This window comes from Rhinopithecus roxellana, chromosome 7 (genome assembly GCF_007565055.1).
Source record: "Rhinopithecus roxellana isolate Shanxi Qingling chromosome 7, ASM756505v1, whole genome shotgun sequence".
Taxonomy (NCBI): domain Eukaryota; kingdom Metazoa; phylum Chordata; class Mammalia; order Primates; family Cercopithecidae; genus Rhinopithecus; species Rhinopithecus roxellana.
Genome location: NC_044555.1, coordinates 75,378,343 through 75,398,833, shown reverse-complemented (window position 1 = coordinate 75,398,833; position 20,491 = coordinate 75,378,343). Strand labels below are relative to the sequence as shown.

Sequence of the window (20,491 nt, the reverse complement as noted above, 5' to 3'; positions counted from 1 at the left end):
ATTGCTTGAACCCAGGAGGCGGAGGATGCAGTGGGCCGAGATTGCACCACTGCACTCCAGCCTGGCAACAGAGCGAGACTCCGTCTCAAAACAACAACAATAACAACAACAACAACAAAACTAAACTGAACAAATAATTGTCATGTGACCCAGGGGGCCAGCAGTGGTGGCTCACGCCTGTAATGCCAGCACTTTGGGAGGCTGAGGCGGGTGGATCAGATCACCTGAGGTGAGGAGTTCGAGACTAGCCTGGCCAACATGGTGAAATCCTGTCTCTTCTAGAAAAAAACAAACAAACAAAAAATAGCTGGGCATGGTGGTATGTCCCTGTATTCCCAGCTCCTTGGGAGCCTGAGGCACAAGAATTGCTTGAACCCGGGAGGCGGAAGTTGCAGTGAGCCGAGATTACACCACTGCACTCCAGCCTGGGTGACAGAGGAAGATCTCCTCTTAGAAAAAAAAGAAAAGAATTGCTATGTGATCCAGCAATTCCATTTCTGGGTATATACCCAAAAAGATGTGAAAGCAGGGATTCAAAGACATATTTCTACACCCATGTTCATAGCAACATTATTCACAGTAACCAAAGGTGGAGACAACCCAAGCGCCCACCCACAGACAATGGAAGCCAAATGTGGTCTATACCGACACCAGAAATACGATCTCTGCCCACAGTCTCAAAAAGGAAGGAAGTTCTGCCACAGGCTACCACATAAATGAACCTTGAAGACATTACACTGAGTGAAAGAAGCCACTCACAAAAGGACAAATACTGTCTGGCTCCCCATACGGGAGGTACCTATAATAGAGAGTCAAACTCATAGACAGAAAGTAGGTGGTGGTTGCCAGGGGCTGGCGGGAACTGATGGGGAGTTCATGTTTCACAGGGACAGAGTTTCATTTGGGGAAGATAAAAAGTTCTGGAGGTAGACAGTGGTGACAGTTACCCAACAATTCCATGTTTTTACTACCACTGAACTGTACACTTAAACAACTAAAATGGTCAATTTTGTGTTACATATACTTTACCACAATAAAAAAAAAAAAAGCACAATAAAGAAGGAACGAACCTCTGCTACCTAGTGACGTGGTCTCCACGTGAACCGGTGGCTTAAGGGGAGGGCAGTCAGCTCACCTGGACAGTGGGGCCGACATGGATACAGCTCCTCTCGATGACCTGCCTAGTTCTTCAGCACCGGCTTCTTGGTCCAGGCAGCTGGGAGTTCTCATCAACACTGTAGCCGTGGTTTCTGGTTCTGAGGCCCTCCCTCAATGTTCTGTTCCCACATTCCACCAGTCACCCTGCTCATCCAGGTGGCAGTCCTAGGTCCTGAGGTCACTTCAGCCACCACCCTTTGGTTGCTTCCTTTGCTTCATCATGTAGCCTCTTTTGCTCTGTCAGCCTTTTGAGGGTGGGTATGTTTGCCAATAGACCTGCAGGGTCCACTCCAACATCTGTATGGGCTCCTAATTTCTCTCTCCCCACCAGCCCTAGAACTGGTATCTAACTCATATCACCTGCAGGTAATTTTTTTTTTTTTCAAGATGGAGTTTCACTCTTGTCACCTAGCCTGGAGTACAATGGCATGATCTCGGCTCACCGCAACCTCCGCCTCCCGGGTCCAAGTGATTCTTCTGCCTCAGCCTTCTGAGTAGCTGGAATTACAGGCACCTGCCACTATGCACAGCTAATTTTTTTGTATTTTTAGTAGAGATGGGGTTTCACTGTGTTGGCCAGGCTGGTCTCGAACTCCTGACCTCATGATCCGCCCACCTCGGCCTCCCAAAGTGCTGGGATTATAGGCGTGAGCCACTGTGCCCGGCCAACATTTTTTTTTTTTTTTAAGCAGTGGCAATATATAAGTACAGGTGTTAGCAGAAGTGGCACCCACCTGGATGAGACTGCGTTGTGAAAGCCACTGACAACCCATGCATTAGGAAAGACACCATTAATTTTAATTTTATTTTTTTGAGACAGAGTCTCACTCTCACCCAGACTGGAGTACAGTGGCACAACAACAACTCACTGCAGCCTCAGTCAACCTCCTGGGCTCAAGAGATCCTCCCTCCTCAGCCTCTCAAGTAGCTGGGACCACAGGCACGCACTACCATGCCTGGTTAATTTTTGTATTTTTTGTAGAGATGGAATCTCACTTTGTTGTCCTGGCTGGTCTTCAACTCCTGGGCTTGGGATTACAGGCATGAGCCACCACGCCAGCTGGGAAAGATACTGTTAGCCCATGGGAAATGACCTTTTTCTAGCTAAGTCTTGAATTACAGGCTTGCTGGAACACAGTTTCGGTAGGTAAGACAAGTGGAAGATGTGGAGTGATTCCTGGTGTGTGAAACTGACCTGCTAAGGTTGGGGACAGCTTCAAATGGAACCTGTGTAAGAAATGAGGCTGCCAAAAGGCAAATGATGCCGGCTACCCAGTATGTGGAACTAAACATTGCACGGAAGTCAAAATCCCACTGGACTCCTTTGCTTACAGGGTTTCCATAATAAGGAATTTATTCTGAGCGAATGAGCAGAGATGTGTGCAAAGATCTAAGTGCAAGGCACGCCCAATGAACTCTGTAACTGAGGTTACAACTGAGACAAAAAGGCAAAATCCTAAAACCACACTTAGAGAACTGTTCAGCAAACCATTTTGTATCCTTATAATGGATATCATACCAAAATTCAATACTATGCTGCAGAATAATTAAGGAAAACATTCCCAATACTGCTAAGTAAAAAGCAGATTTCAAAAATAGTATTATATAATCCCATTTCCTTAAAAAAAGCAAAAGGAAAAAGGAGACAGGGAGGGAGGGAGGGAAAGAGGGAGAGAAGGAGGGAAGGAAAGAGGGAGGGGAGGAAGGGGGGAAGGAAGTCCTTAAGGAAGGTGGGAAGGAGGGAGGGCGGGAAGGAAGGAAGGGGGTATGTGGCTATGTTGCCTTCCATGGCAAAACAGGCTTTGCAGCTGTAATGGAATTGAGGATCCTGCCGTGGGGAGATGATCCCGGCTTAATCGGGTGGGCTAGTGTCATCACAAGGGTTCTTGTGTGAGGGAGGCAAGAGGGTCAGGGAGGGAGATGAGATGATAGAAGGAGAGTCAGGAAGAGACCGGAAGACGCTAGACTGCTGGTTTTGCGGCTGGAGGAAGGGGCCGTGAGACAAGGAATGGGGCGGCCTTCAGAAACTAGACAGGCAAGAAACCAATTCTCCCTGGAGCTTCCAGAAAGGAACGCAGCCCTGCTCACACCTTGACCTTAGCTCAGCATGATAGATTGCAGACTTCTGACCTTCACAACTGCAATGCATAAATGTGGCATTTTAAACCACTAACTTTTGTGGTAATTTGTTACAGCATCAATAGGACACTAACACACTGCCTATGTCTGGCTGGAGAATTTTTTTTTTTTTTTTTTTTTTGAGACAGAGTTTTGCTCTTGTTGCCCAGGCTGGAGTGCACTGGCGCAATCTCGGCTCACTGCAACCTCCGCCTCCCGGGTTCAAGCAATTCTCCTGCCTCAGCCCCCCAAGTAGCTGAGATTACAGGTGCCCACGACCACGCCTGGCTAATTTTTTGTATTTTTAGTAGAGACAGGGGTTCACCATGTTGGCCAGGTTGGTCTTGGACTCCTGACTGGCTGGGGAATTCTATGTGATCTCTCTTGTTCTTCAGTGTCCTACACAATGTGACAAGTTTAAGTGCTTTTCTGCACTGACTATTGGTTATCTTAAAAAAAAAAAAAATAGCAATGCACATATGCATTTTACCTGCACCCTCTCCTCAAAGCCCAGTAAAATGACAGAAACAGCTTAAAAGAGGCATTGACCCCCAGAGAACACAGCAGATGATTTACCAAAAAGATCCTGGTAGCAGGAAAGGTGATAAACAAATGCCAACTGGCCTGGTAGACCAGAAGGCTGAGCTGCAGACCTGTTGGGAACAAGACCCTTTGTGGCACCAGGTGCCTCTGCAGGGAGGGGGATGTCGGTGGGGGAAGTACAGAGGGACTGTCAGTAGGAATAGTGCCTGAGAATCTATATCTGATGCCCCCAATTACCCCCTTCACGGCCGCCCCCCATAATCACCAGACCACCAGTCCCCTCCTGTGGCAGAAGGCAGGAGGGCCAATCTGAACTTGGAGGGAGGTAGCTGTACAGTCTTGCTCCCTCTGGGCTCCAAGTGTTTGATGATCTCCAACTGTTGTCATATAACAGATTTTCATGTGGAGAGCAGAAATAGCCACTTCCTTTTTTTTTTTTTTTTTTTTTTTTTTACAGTATTTGGAGAATTTATTTTTCTTTTTTGAGACAGGGTCTACTCTGTTGCCCAGGTTGGAGTGCAGTAGTGTGATCATAGCTCATTGCAGCCTCCAATTCCTGGGCTCAAGTGATCCTCCTGCCTTAGTCTCCTTAGTAGCTGGAAACACTGGCACATTTCACCATGCCCAGCTAATTTTTTTTTTTTTTTTTTTTTTTTTTTTTTTGTAGAGACAGGGTCTCCCTATGTCTTCCAGGCTGGTCTTGAACTCCTGGGCTGAAGCGATCCTGTGGCCTCGGCCTCCCAAAGTGCGGGATTCCAGGCATGTGCCATCGTGCCCAGGCAGGTCTCCTATTTTAATATTTGTTTTGTTTCTTCTGGTTGTTGTTGTTGTTGTTGTTGTTGTTGTTGTTGTTGCGGCTTCCCTTCTACTGCCCTCTTTTGGGCTATCTGAGCAAGGTCAAAAGTTATCTATTCAGTTGTCTGAATCTCTTTGTACAGTTTTTCAGTGGTTGTTCTAGGGATGAGAATACACAGGCATTTCATAGCCTATTTTGAAAAAACTATTTATTTATTTATTTATTTATTTATTTATTTATTTATTTATTTATGACAGGGTGTGGTTCTGCTGCTCAGGATGGAGTACAGTGGCACAATCTCAGCTCACTGCAACCTCTGCCTCCTGCGCTCAAGTAATCCTCCCACCTCTGCCTCCCCAGTAGCTGGGACTACAGGTACAGGTCACCATGCCCGGCTGACTTTTTTGTATTTTTAGTAGAGATGGGGTTTCGCTATGCTGCCAGGATGGTCTCGAACTCCTGGGCTCAAGTGCTTCCTCCTGCCTTGGTGTCCCATAGTGCTGGGATCACAGGCATGAGCAACTGTGCCCGGCCCATAGCCTACTCAGAATTAACATTTCATGACTTCCAGAGGAATGTAGCAACCTTATCTCTAGGTGTGTCCTTTCCTTGCAACCTTTAGGTCATAGCTGTCACATACATTAAGATCTACATCTCTCCCTTCTAATTCATAAATACCATTTTGGTTTCTTTTTCAATTAAACTTAGAAAAGCATTGAAGAAGCCAAGTGCGGTGGCTCACGCCTGTAATCCGAGCACTTTGGGAGGCCGAGGCGGGTGAATCACCTGAGGCCAGGAGTTCGAGACAGCCTGACCAACATGGTGAAGCCCCGTCTCCACTAAAAATACAAAATTACCCAGGCATGGTGTCGCATGACTGTAATCCCAGCTACTCAGGAGGCTGAGGCAGGAGAATTGCTTGAACCTGGGAGGCGGAGGATGCAGTGAGCCGAGATCGCGCCATTGCACTCCAGCCTGGGCAACAAGAGCAAAACTCCTTCTCAAAAAAAAAAAAAAAAAAAAAGAAGAAGAAGAAGAAGAAGAAACATGCTTTTCTTATATATGGTAAAAAGTTGACAACTGTTATGGACTGAATGTTTGCCCCCCTTATCCCCTAATTAGATGTTGAAATCCTAACACCAGTGTGCTAGTATTAGGAGGTGGGATCTTTGGGAGGTAATCAGGTCATGGGGGCAGAACTCCCCATGAATGGGATTAGTGCCCTTATAAGAGGCCTGAGAGTTACTTTGCTCTCTTTCCACCATGTGAGGATAGAACCAGGCCAGCAACCCGGTTCTCACCAGAACCTGACCACAGTGGCACCCTGATCTTGGATTTCCAGCCTCCAGAACTGTGAGAAATCAATTTCTGTGTTGTTTATGATTCACTCAGTCTATGGTACTTTGTTATAGAAGCCTGAATGGACTAAGACAACATGTAATATTTGCTAATAGTTTGATTCCTTTGAATCAATATAAGAAGAAAGGCTCATGCCAGTAATAGTTTAAAAAGTACTCTAATTCCAAATATCTGTTCTACAGGGGTAGCTTAAGACTGAAAATTCTGCACAAGCAGAATAATGTAAACAAAATGTTCACACTTAGGGTTTTTCGCATTTGAAACTCTCCCTACATGCTGTATTCTTTTTTTTCTTCTTCCTTTGATTAGAATGGGCCACAAAAAATAAATAAATAGGGCTGGGCGCGGTGGCTCACGCCTGTAATCCCAGCACTTCGGGAGGCTGAGGTGAGTGGATCACGAGGTCAGGAGATCGAGATCATCCTGGCTAACACGGTGAAACCCTGTCTCTACTAAAAATACGAAAATTAGCTGGGCGTGGTGGCATGTGCCTGTAATCCCAGCTACTTGGGAGGCTGAGGCAGGAGAATCACTTGAACCTGGGAGGCAGAGGTTGCAGTAAGCCAAGATTGCACCACTGTACTCCAGCCTGGGTAACAAAGCAAGGCTCCACCTAATAATAATAATAATAATACTAGTAATAATAATAATAACAAAATTAAAAAAATAAAAAACAAAAAAAGGGTCACACATCTCTCCGGTTTTGTTCAGGGGCCAGTATTTATATATGATTGGATATGAACAAGAACGTCAGTCTCCTGGTAGAATGTTTAGCTGTTTAAGTGTATCCCACTGAGTAATCAAGTGTCACTCATATAAAAATAAATTCCTCTCTGAAGAAAAAGTTTAAAGTTTAAAACTTAGGAAATGCCATAGAAAACAAAGAATTTTTAGAAGCATTTTTTCCTACATATTCTTGAGCTCTTTTTAAATGCCTACACAATGAACTGCAATAGAGCAAAAGTGTCTAAAAACCCCTTCACAGGACGTGTTTGCTCTAAATCAACTGGCCATTGAGATACAGCAGCTGGATGTCCTTGTGTCAAGTCAGTGGAGAAACACTGCAGGCTTACGATGGAGTCTCTGCTACCAGGCTGGGGACCTCAGTGTGCATATCTTAAGCTCTGGATCCTTTCAACACCCAGTTCTTGTTGGCTTAACTTTCTTTTTCAAAAGCAAAAGCAATATGTAGGCTGGGCAGGGTGGCTCACACCTGTAATCCCGGTACTTTGGGAGGATCGTTTGAACCCAGGAGTTCGAGACCAGTCTGGACAACATAATGAAACTCCATCTCTACAAAAAAACAGAAAAATTAGCCAGGTGAGGGTGCGCACACCTGTAGTCACAGCTACTTGGGAGGCAGAGACGGGAGGATTGCCTGAACCCAGAGAGATCAAGGATGCAGTGAGCTGTGATTATGCCACTGCATTCCAGCCTGGGCAACAGAGTGAGGTCCTGTCTCAAAAAAAAAAAAAAAAAAAAAAAAAAAAAAAAAATATATATATATATATATATACACACACACACACACACACACACACACACACACATGCACAGATATGTAGGTGAAATCCTATGAAAAGAGGGAACACAGGGAGAAGGCAAAATTATCATGTAGGTAAAAAAACTCTTGAATGGGGCAGTTTTGTGGTAATATCCATCTTTCCTTTCCCAAATATAGAGCAATTGCTGCAAGGCTGGTCTCACTAAAAGAGCTTTATAAAATTGATGGTATGAGGTTTAGTGACAGTAGGGCACGTTACAACTGAATGTGTGAATGCTTTTCACACATCTTTGACTGAAATGGATCACAAAGATAGCAAGATGCCAAGGGAACTCATCCATCCAGGGGCCACAGACCTTTAGGGAGCGCTGGCTTTCAGCTCACCACATCAAGGACACTGCTGCCCTTGGGGGCTTCTTCTGAGCCAGGTGAGGCTCCTGGCATTCCAGTCACCTTTGCTGTCTCAGCACTCCTTTTCCTGTCTTCAGAGCAAAGATCCAACACCCAAAGAGCACAGGCGTTTGAGGACACCCTCAACAAATATTTGAGAAAAAACAAATGTGTGCAGAGGCACCTGGGTATACACTCTACACACAGAAAGATGATATCCAGATATGTTAAAGCAACTCAGCAAAGCAAGCAGTGATTATATTAACTTCGAACCCTGACATGAAACTTGGATGACACTACACGTCAAGTAGTGTTTTAAGGGGCAAGAGCATATACAGGGATTTATAAAAAACTTCCTGTTTGCCTGATGCACATGTATAACAAATAAATGTTTTAACATCCCTTTGAAGTCCTTCATGCACACTTTATGATATGGTTTGGATTTGTGTCCCCACCCAAATCTCATGTCAAATTGTTATCCCCAGTGTTGGAAGAGGGGCCTGGTGGGAGGTGATTGGATCATGGGGGTGGATTTCTCCCTTGCTGTTCTCATAATAGTGAATTCTCAGGAGATATGGTTGTTTAAAAGTGTGTAGCACCTCCCCCTTCTCTTTTCTTCCTCCTTCTCTGGCCATGTAAGACATGCCTGCTTCCCCTTTGCCTTCTGCCATGATTGTAAGTTTCCTGAGGCCTCCCCAGCCATGCTTCCTGTACAGCCAGTGGAACTGTGAGCCAATTAGACCTCTTTTCTTTATAAATTACCCAGTCTCTGGTAGTTCTTTACAGCAATGAGAGAATGAATTAATACAGAATTATATCAACACCCCAGGAATGGGGTATTGACATAAAGATACCTGAAAATGTGGAAGCAGCTTTGGAACTGAGTAACAGGCAGAGGTTGGAACAGTTTGGAGGGCTTAGAAGACAGGAAAATGAGGGAAAGGTTGGAACTTCCTAGAGACTTGTTAAATTGTTGTGAGCAAAATGCCAATAGTGATACAGACAATGAAGTCCAAGCTGAGGTTGTCTCAGATGGAGATGAGGAACTTATTGGGAACTGAAGCAAAGGTCACTTTTGTTATGTGCTAGCAAAGAAGTTGGAGGCATTATGCTTCTGCCCTGGAGATCTGTGGAACATTGAACTTGAGATAAATTATTTAGGGTATCTGGCAGAATAAATTTCTAAGCAGCAAAGTGTTCAAGATGTAACCTGGCTGTTTCTAACAGCATGGTCATATGCGTGGGCAAAGAGATGATCTGAAACTGGAACTTATATTTAAAAGGGAAGCAGAGCATAAAAGTTTAGCAAATTTGCATCCTGACCATGTGGTAAAAAAGAAAAACTCATTTTCCGGGGAGAATTCAAGCTGGCTGCAGAAATTCACATAAGATGAGCTGAATGTTAATAGCCATGACAATGGGGGAAAATCTGTCCAAGGCATTTCAGAGACTTTCACGGCAGCCCCTCCCATTATTGGCCCAGAGGCCTAGGAGGGAAAAATGGTTTTGTGGGCCAGACCCAGGGCTCCCGCTGCCCTGCATATTTTCAGGACACTGCTCCCTGTGTCCCAGCTGCTCTAGCTCCAGCCTTGGCTAAAAGGGCCCCAGATATGTCTAAGGCCACTGCTCCAGAGGGTGGTAGCCATAAGCCTTGACAGTTTCCACATGGTGTTAAGCCTGCAGGTGTGCAGTGGGCAACAGTTGAGGCTTGGAAGCTGCTGCCTAGATTTCAGGGGATGTATGGAAAGGCCTGGAAGTCCAGGCAGAAGTCTGCTGCAGGGGCAGAGCCCTCATGGAGAACCTCTGCTAGGGTAGTGCAGAGGGAAAATGTAGGGTTGGAGCCCCCACACAGAGTCCCCAATGGGGCACTGCCTAGTGGAGCTGTGAAGAGGGCCACTGTCCTCCAGACACCAGAATGGTAGATCCACTGACAGCTTGCACCATGCACCTACAAACACCATAGGCACTCAACGCCAGCCCTTGAGAGCAGCCGTGGGGGTTGAGCCCTGCAGAGCCACAGGGGCAGAGCTACTCAAGGCCTTGGGAACCCACCTCTTGCATCACTATGGCCTAGATGTGAGACATGGAGTCAAAGGAGATTATTTTGGAGCTTTAAGATTTAATGACTGCCGTGTTGGGTTTTGGACTTGCATGGGGCCAAAGGGGCCCCTTTGTTTTGGCAGGTTTCTTCACTTTGGAATGGCATTATTTATCCAATACCTGTACCCCCACTGAATGTTGGAGGTAACTTGTTTTTCATTTTACAGGCTCTTCGGTGGAAGGGACTTGCCTTCTCTCAGATGAGACTCTGGACTGTGGACTTTAGAATTAATTCTGGAATGAGTTAACACTGGGGAACTGTTGAGAAGGGATGATCGTACTTTGCAATGTGAGAAGGACATGATTTGGGAGGGGCCAGGGGCAGAATGATATGGTTTGGATTTGTGTCACTGCCCAATTCTCATGTTGAATTGTAACCCCCCAATGTTGGAGGAGGGGCCTGGTGGGAGGTGACTCGATCATGGGAATGGATTCCCCTCTTGCTGTTGTCATGGTAGTTCTCATGAGATCTGGTTGTTTAAATGTGTGTAGCACCTCCCCCTTCTCTCTCTCCCTCCTGCTCCAACCTAGTGAGACATGACTCCTTCTTCACCTTCTGCTATAAGTTTCCTGAGGCCTCCCCAGCCATACTTCCTGTACAGCCTGTGGAACTGTGAGCCAATTAAACCTCTTTTCTTTATGGATTACCCAGTCTCAGGTAGTTCTTTATAGCAATGCAAGAACAAACAAATACACCATATTATAATTTTCTGGTAAACAGAGAAAGAAAGAATATTAATAACTATATTTGTATGAATACATCAACAAGAGAATAAGTGAACTATATGCCCAGGAAATGGCTCTTGCATCTTTCTGTGACTACCTAAGAGCAGACAGATCATCTGGAAGGCTCTTAGGAAGGCTATGTTGGGTGAGATGCATATTTTCTCCCAGTATTTGATTATGAACATTTTCAAACAGCAAAGTTGAAAGGATTTTACAGTAAACACCTGTATACTCACCACAAACTTTCTGCCATTAGTGTTTTACTGTGCCTATCACATATCAATACACCTATTCATCTCTCCCCACCCATTCACCCATCTTATTTTTTATGTATTTCAAAGCAAATTGCAGACATCAGTATATTCTTCCCTAAACACATGAGCCTGCATAGCATGAAGTGCAGTTCAATATTTATTTTTTTCCTTTTTTCATAAAATGCACAAATCTTAAGTGTATGATGGCTGGATTTTGACAAAAGCCAACACCTGAGTAACCCATGCCCCTATGCAGTTGCAGAACATGAACTTCACCCCAAGTACCCTGTGCCCACCTCCCCCTCTGGAGACAACTATGACTTTGATATTTTCTACCACAGATAATTTGGCCAATTCTAGAACCTCACATAAACAAAGTCCTGCCGCAGGCACTCTTCTTACCTCAGCTGTCTCCCACTTGGCACGGTGTTTCTTAGATGCATTCTTATATTTTGTGTGTTTCAGTATTTCATGCCTTTGTATTTCTGAGCAGTAGTCTATTGTACATAGTAGTATCATTATTTATTCTCCTACTGATGAACATCGGAGCTGTTTCCACTTTTTGACTATTAGAAAACATTAGAAAGAATCACAGAACCTGCTCTACTTTATAGCCCAAAGTTTAACGAGAGGTTAAACATATAAATTAAGATATGACCATCATAAGGCCAGGCAAGGTGGTTCACGCCTGTAATCCCAGCACTTTGGGAGGTCAAACTGGGTGGATTACTTGCGGTCAGGAGTTCAAGACCAGCCTGGCCAACATGGTGAAATCCCATCTCTACTAAAAATACAAAAATTAGCTGAGCATAGTGGTGGACACCTGTAATCCCAGCTACTTGGGAGACTGAGGCACCAGAATCGCTTGAACCCAGGAGGTGAATGTTGCAGTGAGCTGAGATCATGCCACTGCACTCCAGCCTGGGTGACAAAGCGAGACTCCATCTCAAAAAAAAAAAAAAAAAGAAAAAGAAAAAAATCTGACAGTCATAGACAGAAAGGGAGTTTAAACAAACACAAGAAAACACATATAAACCCAACACTGGGCTGAGTGCAGTGACTTATATCTGCAGTCCCAGCACTTTGGGAGGCCATGACACGAGCACGGTTAGAGGCCAGGGGTTTGAGGCCAGTCTGGGGAACATAGCAAGATGCTGTCTCTGCAAAAATAAAAAATTAGCCAGGTGTGGTAGAGAGTGTGCCTGTAGTCCCAGCTACTTGGGAGGCTGAGGTGGGAGGATCACTTGAGCCCTGGAGTTGGAGGTTGCAGTGAGTCATGGTCGCACCACGGCACTCCAGTCTGGGCTACAGACAGAGCAAGACTGCGTCTTTTTTCCTAAATGTTTTCCCATAACCCTGATGCCTAACCTTCAGGTCTCACAAATCTGCTCCCTAGCAGAAACATTTCTAATCCTACCAATTAAAAGAAACCAACCGTATCTATCTCTCAGGTGGTTCTGGCAGGCGGATCTATTCTGACTGTGGCAGGGGGATCTATTCTGACTGCAGAGACAGTGTTTCCTCCAGGTGCACAACAGGATGAGAGCTGTAATTCATAGCTTATGCAGCCGTGCTGTGAACCAAGCACGGCGTCTAAGCACATGAACATTTATCAACTCATTTGACCTCACAGCAGCCCATCTCCAATTATGAGAGAGGAAGCTGGGGCTCACAGAGGCTGGGTTACTTGCTGTGGCCACACAACTAAGAAGTGACAGAGGTGGCTTTGCTCCAGGCAACTTGACTGCATGGTCCCAGCTGCTTTGGTGCCACCCCGCATCAGTAGACATTAGGGGGCGGGCGAGACGGAGCCCATGGAAAGCCTCAATTCTTCATCCCTCCCTGTGTCCACAGTCTGCCATGTGAATTTGTGGTTCCTCCACTAAAGAGGTGGAGCCTGTTCCACACTCTTTGATGCCGGGGTTGGCCAGGAGACGTGCTTTGCCAGAAGAAGGTTAGCAGGTATGACAGGACAAAGCCAGGAGAAGCCCCTTTGTGACGGGGTGTATTGTCTTGTGCCCCTGCCATGAACACATTCAGCCACACTGCTGGTCCCACAAGGAAGAGAAGAGGCACAGAGCACAGAGTCCGGGCCGAATTAGCTCATCTACAAATTCATGAGCTAAGTCAATACTTTGTTGCAGATTATTGCTGACATTTTATAATTTGTTACACAGCATTACTGGGGCACCAGCTAACTGATGCAACCTGGTCCCTGTTTCTTTACTACAAACCGACTAGTGTAAATAAATTACACACATATAATTGAGCCCACAGTTTACTCACATGGCTTAAGAATCTGACATATGGTGAGGATATTCTTTTTTTACGAAAGCTGTAAGGTAGGTAAATCAAAGACATGCTCCATTCACTTGAAGAGACACTTTATTTTGTTACAGTCAAGCAGGATGATCTGTTGATAGGTGAGTGGTAAGTGTCGAGCATGAAATCTACACACATTTGCTGCGGTGGACTGAAGGATACAAGCCACAGGCCACCTCCCACAGGCAGAGCCCTCCACAGCCACGCTACAAGAGGGGGGAGGAGCAGCTGCCACCCAAGAACACCAGGGCCAACCATTAGCACCAGATTGCTTTTCTATGAATAATACAACTAGATAACAGAGTTATGGATGTTGACTCACTAGAATCTTTGGGTCCCCACTAACCAGACGTTTCAGAGGCAAACAGGGGAACTGACAGGACAGCTGACTCTATGTGCTTTGCTACAAGGATACGCGAGCACTATGTATTGCTATGTAGAAGAGAGAGTCCTAAAAAGACATCAAAAGGCTGAGTACAGACACACAAATTGGATTATTCACATTTTACACACATATCAAAATGACCACAATACTGTATTTGAGGGCAAAGAATAACAGGTAAAAGCTCTGTCAAACAAAATTCTCTGAAATTCCTTGGGTCCTCTCCCTGAGGGAGAAAGATGGGGCTAAGTGCACAGCTAGCTTCACCTTTTCAGACTGACCAACATTCACAGTGAGTGACCACCAGCTGGAGAGGAGGAGGGAGCTTGGCTGGCAGAACAGGGATTTTTCAAGTTAGCAAGAGCTTAATTGAACAGGAATACACACTTTTGGAAAGACATTTATCCTTCTGGCATTGATAGGCTGCCAAAAAAGCTGTTTATTGCCTGCATCATTGAGCTTGCCAGTTTGGACTTGGCTCTATAGAAGGCATTACCGCCAACACGGCCCCTCTGGCTCAGGCAGTGTGGATTCCAGTCTTTTAAGACATCTGTGTGTGTGCGTCTGTGCACGCGCACGTGTCTGCTTTGGTAAGGCTGTGGTCACTGCTGCTGACAAAATGAAATCTCCATTCCACTGGAAAACATCTTTTATGGGAATAAGGGGAAGTCAGGATTAAAATGATCTGTTGATCCAACAAATGCCCTAATACGGCCTAAACACGAAGTCACCCAAGGGATTCACTCACCATTAACATGCATTTAATTAAACATTTTTTGAAGAAATACACTGAATCTGCAATTATTAGATAAAAATAAGTAAGTTATAAATTATAACCAAGCCATCGGCGGCTGAACGTCTTTTCGTGTGCTTGTTTGCCACGCGTGTATGCTCTTTGGTGAAGTGTCTATTCAAGTCTTTTGCCTGCTTTTCATTTGGGCTGTTTGTTTTCTTACTATCCAGTTTGAGAGTTCTTTGTACATCCTGGACACAAACCTTTTGTCAGATACATGATTTGCAAATATTTTCTCCCAGTCTGTGACTTGTCAATTGGAAACTGACAGCATGACAGTGTTTTCTTTTAATAAACCAGGCTCTCTTTAGAGTCCTGCCATTTCAGTCAAGGAAATGGGCATAGAATCTTTAAACTTCATGGCAGAAAAAGATCAAGCTCAGGAGTTGTGTAGTCCACGGGACCTCTGAAGAGCCAGAGGAAGGGGTCTTCCCGTACATGGAATGTGGCCCTCATGCCACGCTAAATGATTTAAGGAGGAAACAATGGAAAAGTAGCCAATTATGATGGACAACCATATGCATACAAAATACATGGGGGGAAAGCAACTGAAAAAATATTCTGTTGGTCTTGAGGAACAGCTAACAAGCACATTACTACTGGACACACTCTTAACCAAAAAATTTTACTTTGCAGAAAAACTGTGATGTTAGGTGAGAAGGACTAAAGCTATTTGCCTGCTTGATGCGTGACTGTGTTTTTTAAAGCATGCACGTTATTTCTTTAAGTGGCAATTTAATCTTAGAATGAGTGAACCTAACCACACAGGTTGTTCCTTTCACAGTTGGTTTTTAACCATTAGGAAACTATTCACCTTTCCAAAAAGTTAATAAATTATCATCATCATGATGATGACTTCTGCTGGGCCAGAGAACATCATTAGATAACAGAGACAAATGCTCACACTGTTGAACGAGCAGGGACAAAACCTGGCAGCCCATGCCTGGATGAATCACAAGAGAAGATGCGCACCAGGGTCCCCCTCGCATGCACGTCATGATGTGTTGGCCACTGTCCAAGCAGTTGGCTCAGCATCTGAAGACGGGAGGAACAACGGGTTTCCCACTGACAGTGACCACTCAGCATGCACCACAGGCCCAGCCCACAGCCCATGCAGTGGAAACTCACATCCGGCAGAGCCTAGTGTCAGATGTAGTTATGTGTAAAGGAAACTGGCTCTCAGCAATCAAAAGGGAAACTAAAACATTAAATAAATCATCCCACACAAACACAAAAGTTATTGCTTTTCTAACAGCCTCTTTGCTATGGGAGAAGTTTGTTTCCAGGGCATGGACACGGCCGGGGTCTTCGCGAGTATCCTTGGGAGCGGAGCTGGAGCTCGGAGCCCCTTGCCCCCTCCACGGGGGACTGCTCTCTTATTTGCCCCTTTCAGGCTGAAGGCTGTCGAATAAGCACTTCAGCTGCTCTTCACCAAGGTGGATTTTATCTTCCAGCTCCCGCTGCTCGATGATGAGGGCCGACTTCATCTTCACGAAGTGCTCATAGTCCGCGAGGCTCTCCTCGCTCAGATAGTTGGCCAAAATGTCAAAGACGATGCGCTCGCGGCGGTCCAGGTTCTCCTTGAGCTCCTTGGCGTCCTCGTGCTGCTGGATCAGGACTCTCTGCTTCTCAAGCAGTGATTGCTGTTGACAGACAAACAAGCCTGTTGAGGACCAGGATGAAAGCCGGGGCACTGGCCAACCCTTGAAGACACTGGCAACTTGTGGGCTGGTCCCACAACTTATTGATGGAAACCCTGATGCCACCAGAGATCCGATGGGGTCCACAGAGACAAACCCAGGGCCCAGGACCCGGGGCCACGTGTCCCATGGCTGCAGCGGGCCAGCCTGAGGCCCCCAGAAGCCGCCCACAGGCCTCTCTGGGTTTCCTCTTGCTGTCTGAGCCTGCCTCTCTCCCACCTGCCTTGAATGGTGAGCAGAAGAGTCACCAAGGGACTCACGACAGAATTCTGAGATGCTGCAAAGGGCAAAGGACTGCGGGGCCCTCCTGGTATCAAGGTCCGCTCCATGGGAACACCGTGGGACAGCTGGTCACATGGGAGGACTGGAGAGGAATTCAGGGCAGGCTTGTTAAACGCTCCTGGCAGAAGGAGGAGAAGCCCTCCAACCTGCAGAGCATGTCTGCACACAAGGAAGCCCGAGGGTGAAGACGCAGTGCTGTGCACAGGTGTCGGCCAGCAGCCGCCTCAGGCACGGTGCCACCCTGACCTAGCTCGTTCCACGACACAGTAACTAAGCACTTGGCTGAGTGTAGAAGGGCACGGTCTCCAAGTCCAGCTCCAGGACAGCGTTCTGCGTGGCCCAAATCACCCTCACCTGGAGAAAGGGGCGAGGTGCTGCTTCTGCTCCCCTTCTGAGAGAGGTTAAGATGTTTTATTCATGATACAGATGAACATTCTGAAGGCCTGTTCTGTGCAAACAAACTAGCTGTTTTATTGATATTTGGCCTATGAGGTAAAAGCCAACAAGGCAGCTATTATTTCCCTTGGTTCATATGTGAAAGGACGAAAAGACAGACCCACTGAGAAACGCCTTGAGAGCTGCACGCCTCAGGAACAGCAGAAAAGTCAGGTGCACTGTCTGGTTCCTTCTAGACTGATATATGCCCTCTTGTTAAACCACAGCTACAACAACCACAAGAAAATAGCTATCACTGAGTACTTACGATCGTCACCAGGCAGGTATGTCTGTTACGGACTTATACATGGTAAAAGAAAAGTTAAAAAACAACAACAACATGATTTTTCTAAGAAGAGACGATTATCAGTAAGTCAATAGGAATATCTGAAAATATGTCAAAAAGAGGTAACACTTCTTTGGGAAGATCCCACAGCCCTGCAGTCCAATGACAGTTCAACTCCCTGCATCTGATAAGCACCTTTTCCCCTCAATTAAAAGGAAGGAGGCCGGGCACGGTTGCGCACACCTGTAATCCCAGCACTTTGGGAGACTGAGGTAGGCGAATCACTTGAGCTCAGGAGTTCCAGACCAGCCTGACCAACATGGTGAAATCATGTCTCTACCAAAAAAATACAAAATTAGCCGGGCATGGTGGCATGCACCTGTGAGCTCAGCTACCTGGGAATCTGAGGTGGGAGAATCTCTTGAACCTCAGGAGGCAGAGGCTGCAGTGAGCCGAGATCACACCACTGCACTCCGGCCTCGGCGACAGAATGAGACCCTGTCACAAACAAACAAACAAACAAAAAACTAAAGAAATATAAAAGGAAGGAGAGGGTATAGCGTGTGCACTGTCTTGACAAGGTCTGCAGGAGGAGGTGGACAGGCCAGGTGGAAGCTATGCTAGGCTCCAAGGAGCTGACTTTCACAACACTCGAAAAACAGCCTTCCCACGAGACCATCCCCCACTTCCAAGTCAGACGCATCTGTACTTACCCGATCACCAGGAGAAGCGCTGTCGTCCAAATTGTTGAGGGCATTCTCCACCCGGGCCAGGCGGCCTGACAGTGACAGCAGGAGGTTCACCACTTTGTCCAGGTCTCCAATGAACATCCGGAACTTGTCAAACTCACTGGGCTTGCAGACGCCTTTCACGATGGCCTCTACCTCGGCCCCCAGCACAGTGTTGGCCTGCACGTCCTCCAGCAGGCTCTCGCGGGCTTCCCGAAGCACCTGCAGCTTGCGGCTGATGCTCTCGATGAGCTCCTGCTGTTGGGCGTGGGATGGCAAGGGAACACGGAGACACTAGTTAGGCCGGCCCCTACCCCGGCCACACTGCTCACTGCCACCTTGGTGCACCTACGTGAAAAGTGCAGCTGACCTGCGTGAAAGCTCACTTTTGCATCATCAAATAATAGGGGATTTATACGACTAAGGGAAAAGAATGACTCCTAATGATACTATCGGCATTTAAAAATAAAACAAAATAAACCTGTTCTCGTTCTGTTCATGCCCTATCAGAGAACATTGGAGTTGTGGCCCTGATGCTCATCATGGTAGATGCAGTTTTAACCCATATCTTTGGAAGGAGTCATAGACCTATGTATTCTGTCCTTTGGAATTTTCTCATTTAAAGACTCACACAGAGAGAAAGTATTGAGTCTTATGTCCAGCACCGAATTCCATGACTAGTAAGTGTCCTGTACATATAATTATTGTCGCTAGCAATTTTTATTTAATTTTTGTTTTTTGAGACAGGGTCTTGCTCTGTCACCCAGGCTGGAGTGCAATGGCCTTCTGGGTTCAAGTGATTCTCGTGCCTCAGCCTCCTGAGTAGATAGGATTACAGGCGTGCACCACCACGCCTGGCTAATTTTAGTATTTTTAGTAGAGACAGGGTTTCACCATGTTGGCCAGGCTGGTCTTGAACTCCTGACCTCAGGTGATCCACCCACCTTGGCCTCCCAAAGTGCTGGGGATTACAGGTGTGAGCCACCAGGCCTGGCTTAACAATTAAAATTTTAATTGCTAAAGACAAAAAAAGAAAAGAGAAAGAAAATTTAATTGCTAATACTAGCATATAAAAATTAAGACCAACAAAGCGATACGAATGAACTGAACAGTCTTTTACTATAACCTACTGATTTCGACTTGACCAAAATGCAGATGACTGTTTTAAATTGTAGTGAAATATATGTGACATAAAGTTTGCCATCTTGACCACTTTTCAGAGCATAGTTCTGTGGTGTGTGGGTACATTCATGCTGCCATCTGTCTCTAGAACTCTTTCATCTTCCCCAACTGAAACTGCGTAACTATTAGACACTAACATTCTATGCCCTTTCCCACCAGCCTTCTAAATGATGATTTTTTTTTGCTTGTTTAGAGAAGCGGTCTTGCTATGTTGCCCAAGCTGCAGTGCAGTGGCTACTCACAGACATGATCATAGTGCACTACAGCCTCGAACTCCTGGCTTCAAGTGATCCTCCCGCATCGGCCTCCTGAGTAGCTGGGACTATAGGCCTGTATCACCACACCCTGTTTATAAATGATTAACTTTTAAGGAGCAAAAATAAAAGGGAAAAGTATGAACCCTTTAAATCAGCTGCCATCCTGAAGTGAGGTGGCAACATACGGTCTGATCTGAGTGACAGACAAATAAACAGATCCTCCTCCTCCTCCAACGCCATATTTGAGAAGTATTACAGAGGTGGCTTTAAGGAGTCTGACAGGTAAGTCTTGCCTGGAAGAGCCCTGTCTCATGACCATGGCTGTCTTTCTGCCTTTGAATCCGTCCACAACACATGTCATGGGAGTTTGCCTGAGCAGGCTGAATTGTAAGGAAGCAATGGTTAGGACAAAGGTCATGTGCTGCCTTTCAAGAACTCCCCCTGCCACCAGCCCTGCCCAAGATGCTGTTGACTACACCAGCCTCACATCCACCACCACTGTGGTTCGCTCGGGACTGTGATGCCAGCACACGCTCTGGGGAGCGCATGGCAGGAGGACAGACACTGAAGAGTGCTCAGGTGCACCGATCAAAATGAACTCAACAGTCAACGTGAACAGGAAAGCTCACTTTGTCATAACAAGCAACACCACTGCATGCAAAGTGGATCCTCAGCAATCGTCAGTGCCATCATCCCTTCCCTGGGGAAGTTGACAGACTCTGACCCCAGTGGGTCTGCAGAGCTCAGCAGAGTGGCTCATGCTTGGGCCTGCATGGATGAGAGACTGAAGTCTCGCTTGAGCTCTGAGGGATAGAAGTGTCCAAGAGCAGCACAGGGGTCGCAGCCCTACCTCTGGGACTGGCGTGAAGGTGAATGGGATGGCGGTGTGTAAAGCGCTCAGCCCAATGCTCAGATCCAGTAAGTCCCCAGGAGGTATCAGTTCTCATCAACAATGGGATCTGGGATGAGGAGCAACTGCCCTAATTCCATAATCTACAGGTAAAATGACCAGGCGGATGAGTATTAGGCAGGAAAAGTCAACCCCACAGCAGGAGAAACGTGCTAGATACGAGGCAGCCTATTTCCTGATTGCGTGAGGTCTTTCCCTCACATGGATACTTTTATTTTATTTTATTATTTTATTTTTTGAGACAGGGTCTCACTCTGTTGCCCAGG

General features: G+C 46.2%; 1 protein-coding gene across 2 annotated transcripts in view; it reads right to left on the bottom strand.

Moving 5' to 3' along the window:
- Window positions 1–13,315: 13,315 nt before the first annotated feature.
- The window catches only part of SHROOM2 (shroom family member 2), a 163,517-nt gene continuing 156,341 nt past the window's right edge, over window positions 13,316–20,491 (bottom strand). The window contains exons 9-10 of one of the 2 annotated variants that reach the window (XM_030934444.1): window positions 17,862–18,134; window positions 13,316–16,088 (exon numbers count right to left, since the gene is read on the bottom strand). In XM_030934444.1, the coding sequence (XP_030790304.1) occupies window positions 15,822–16,088; window positions 17,862–18,134 (540 nt within the window). In that variant the 3' untranslated portion in view covers window positions 13,316–15,821. The remainder of the gene's footprint in view (window positions 16,089–17,861; window positions 18,135–20,491) is intronic. The other variant, XM_030934445.1, reaches the window with a different exon arrangement.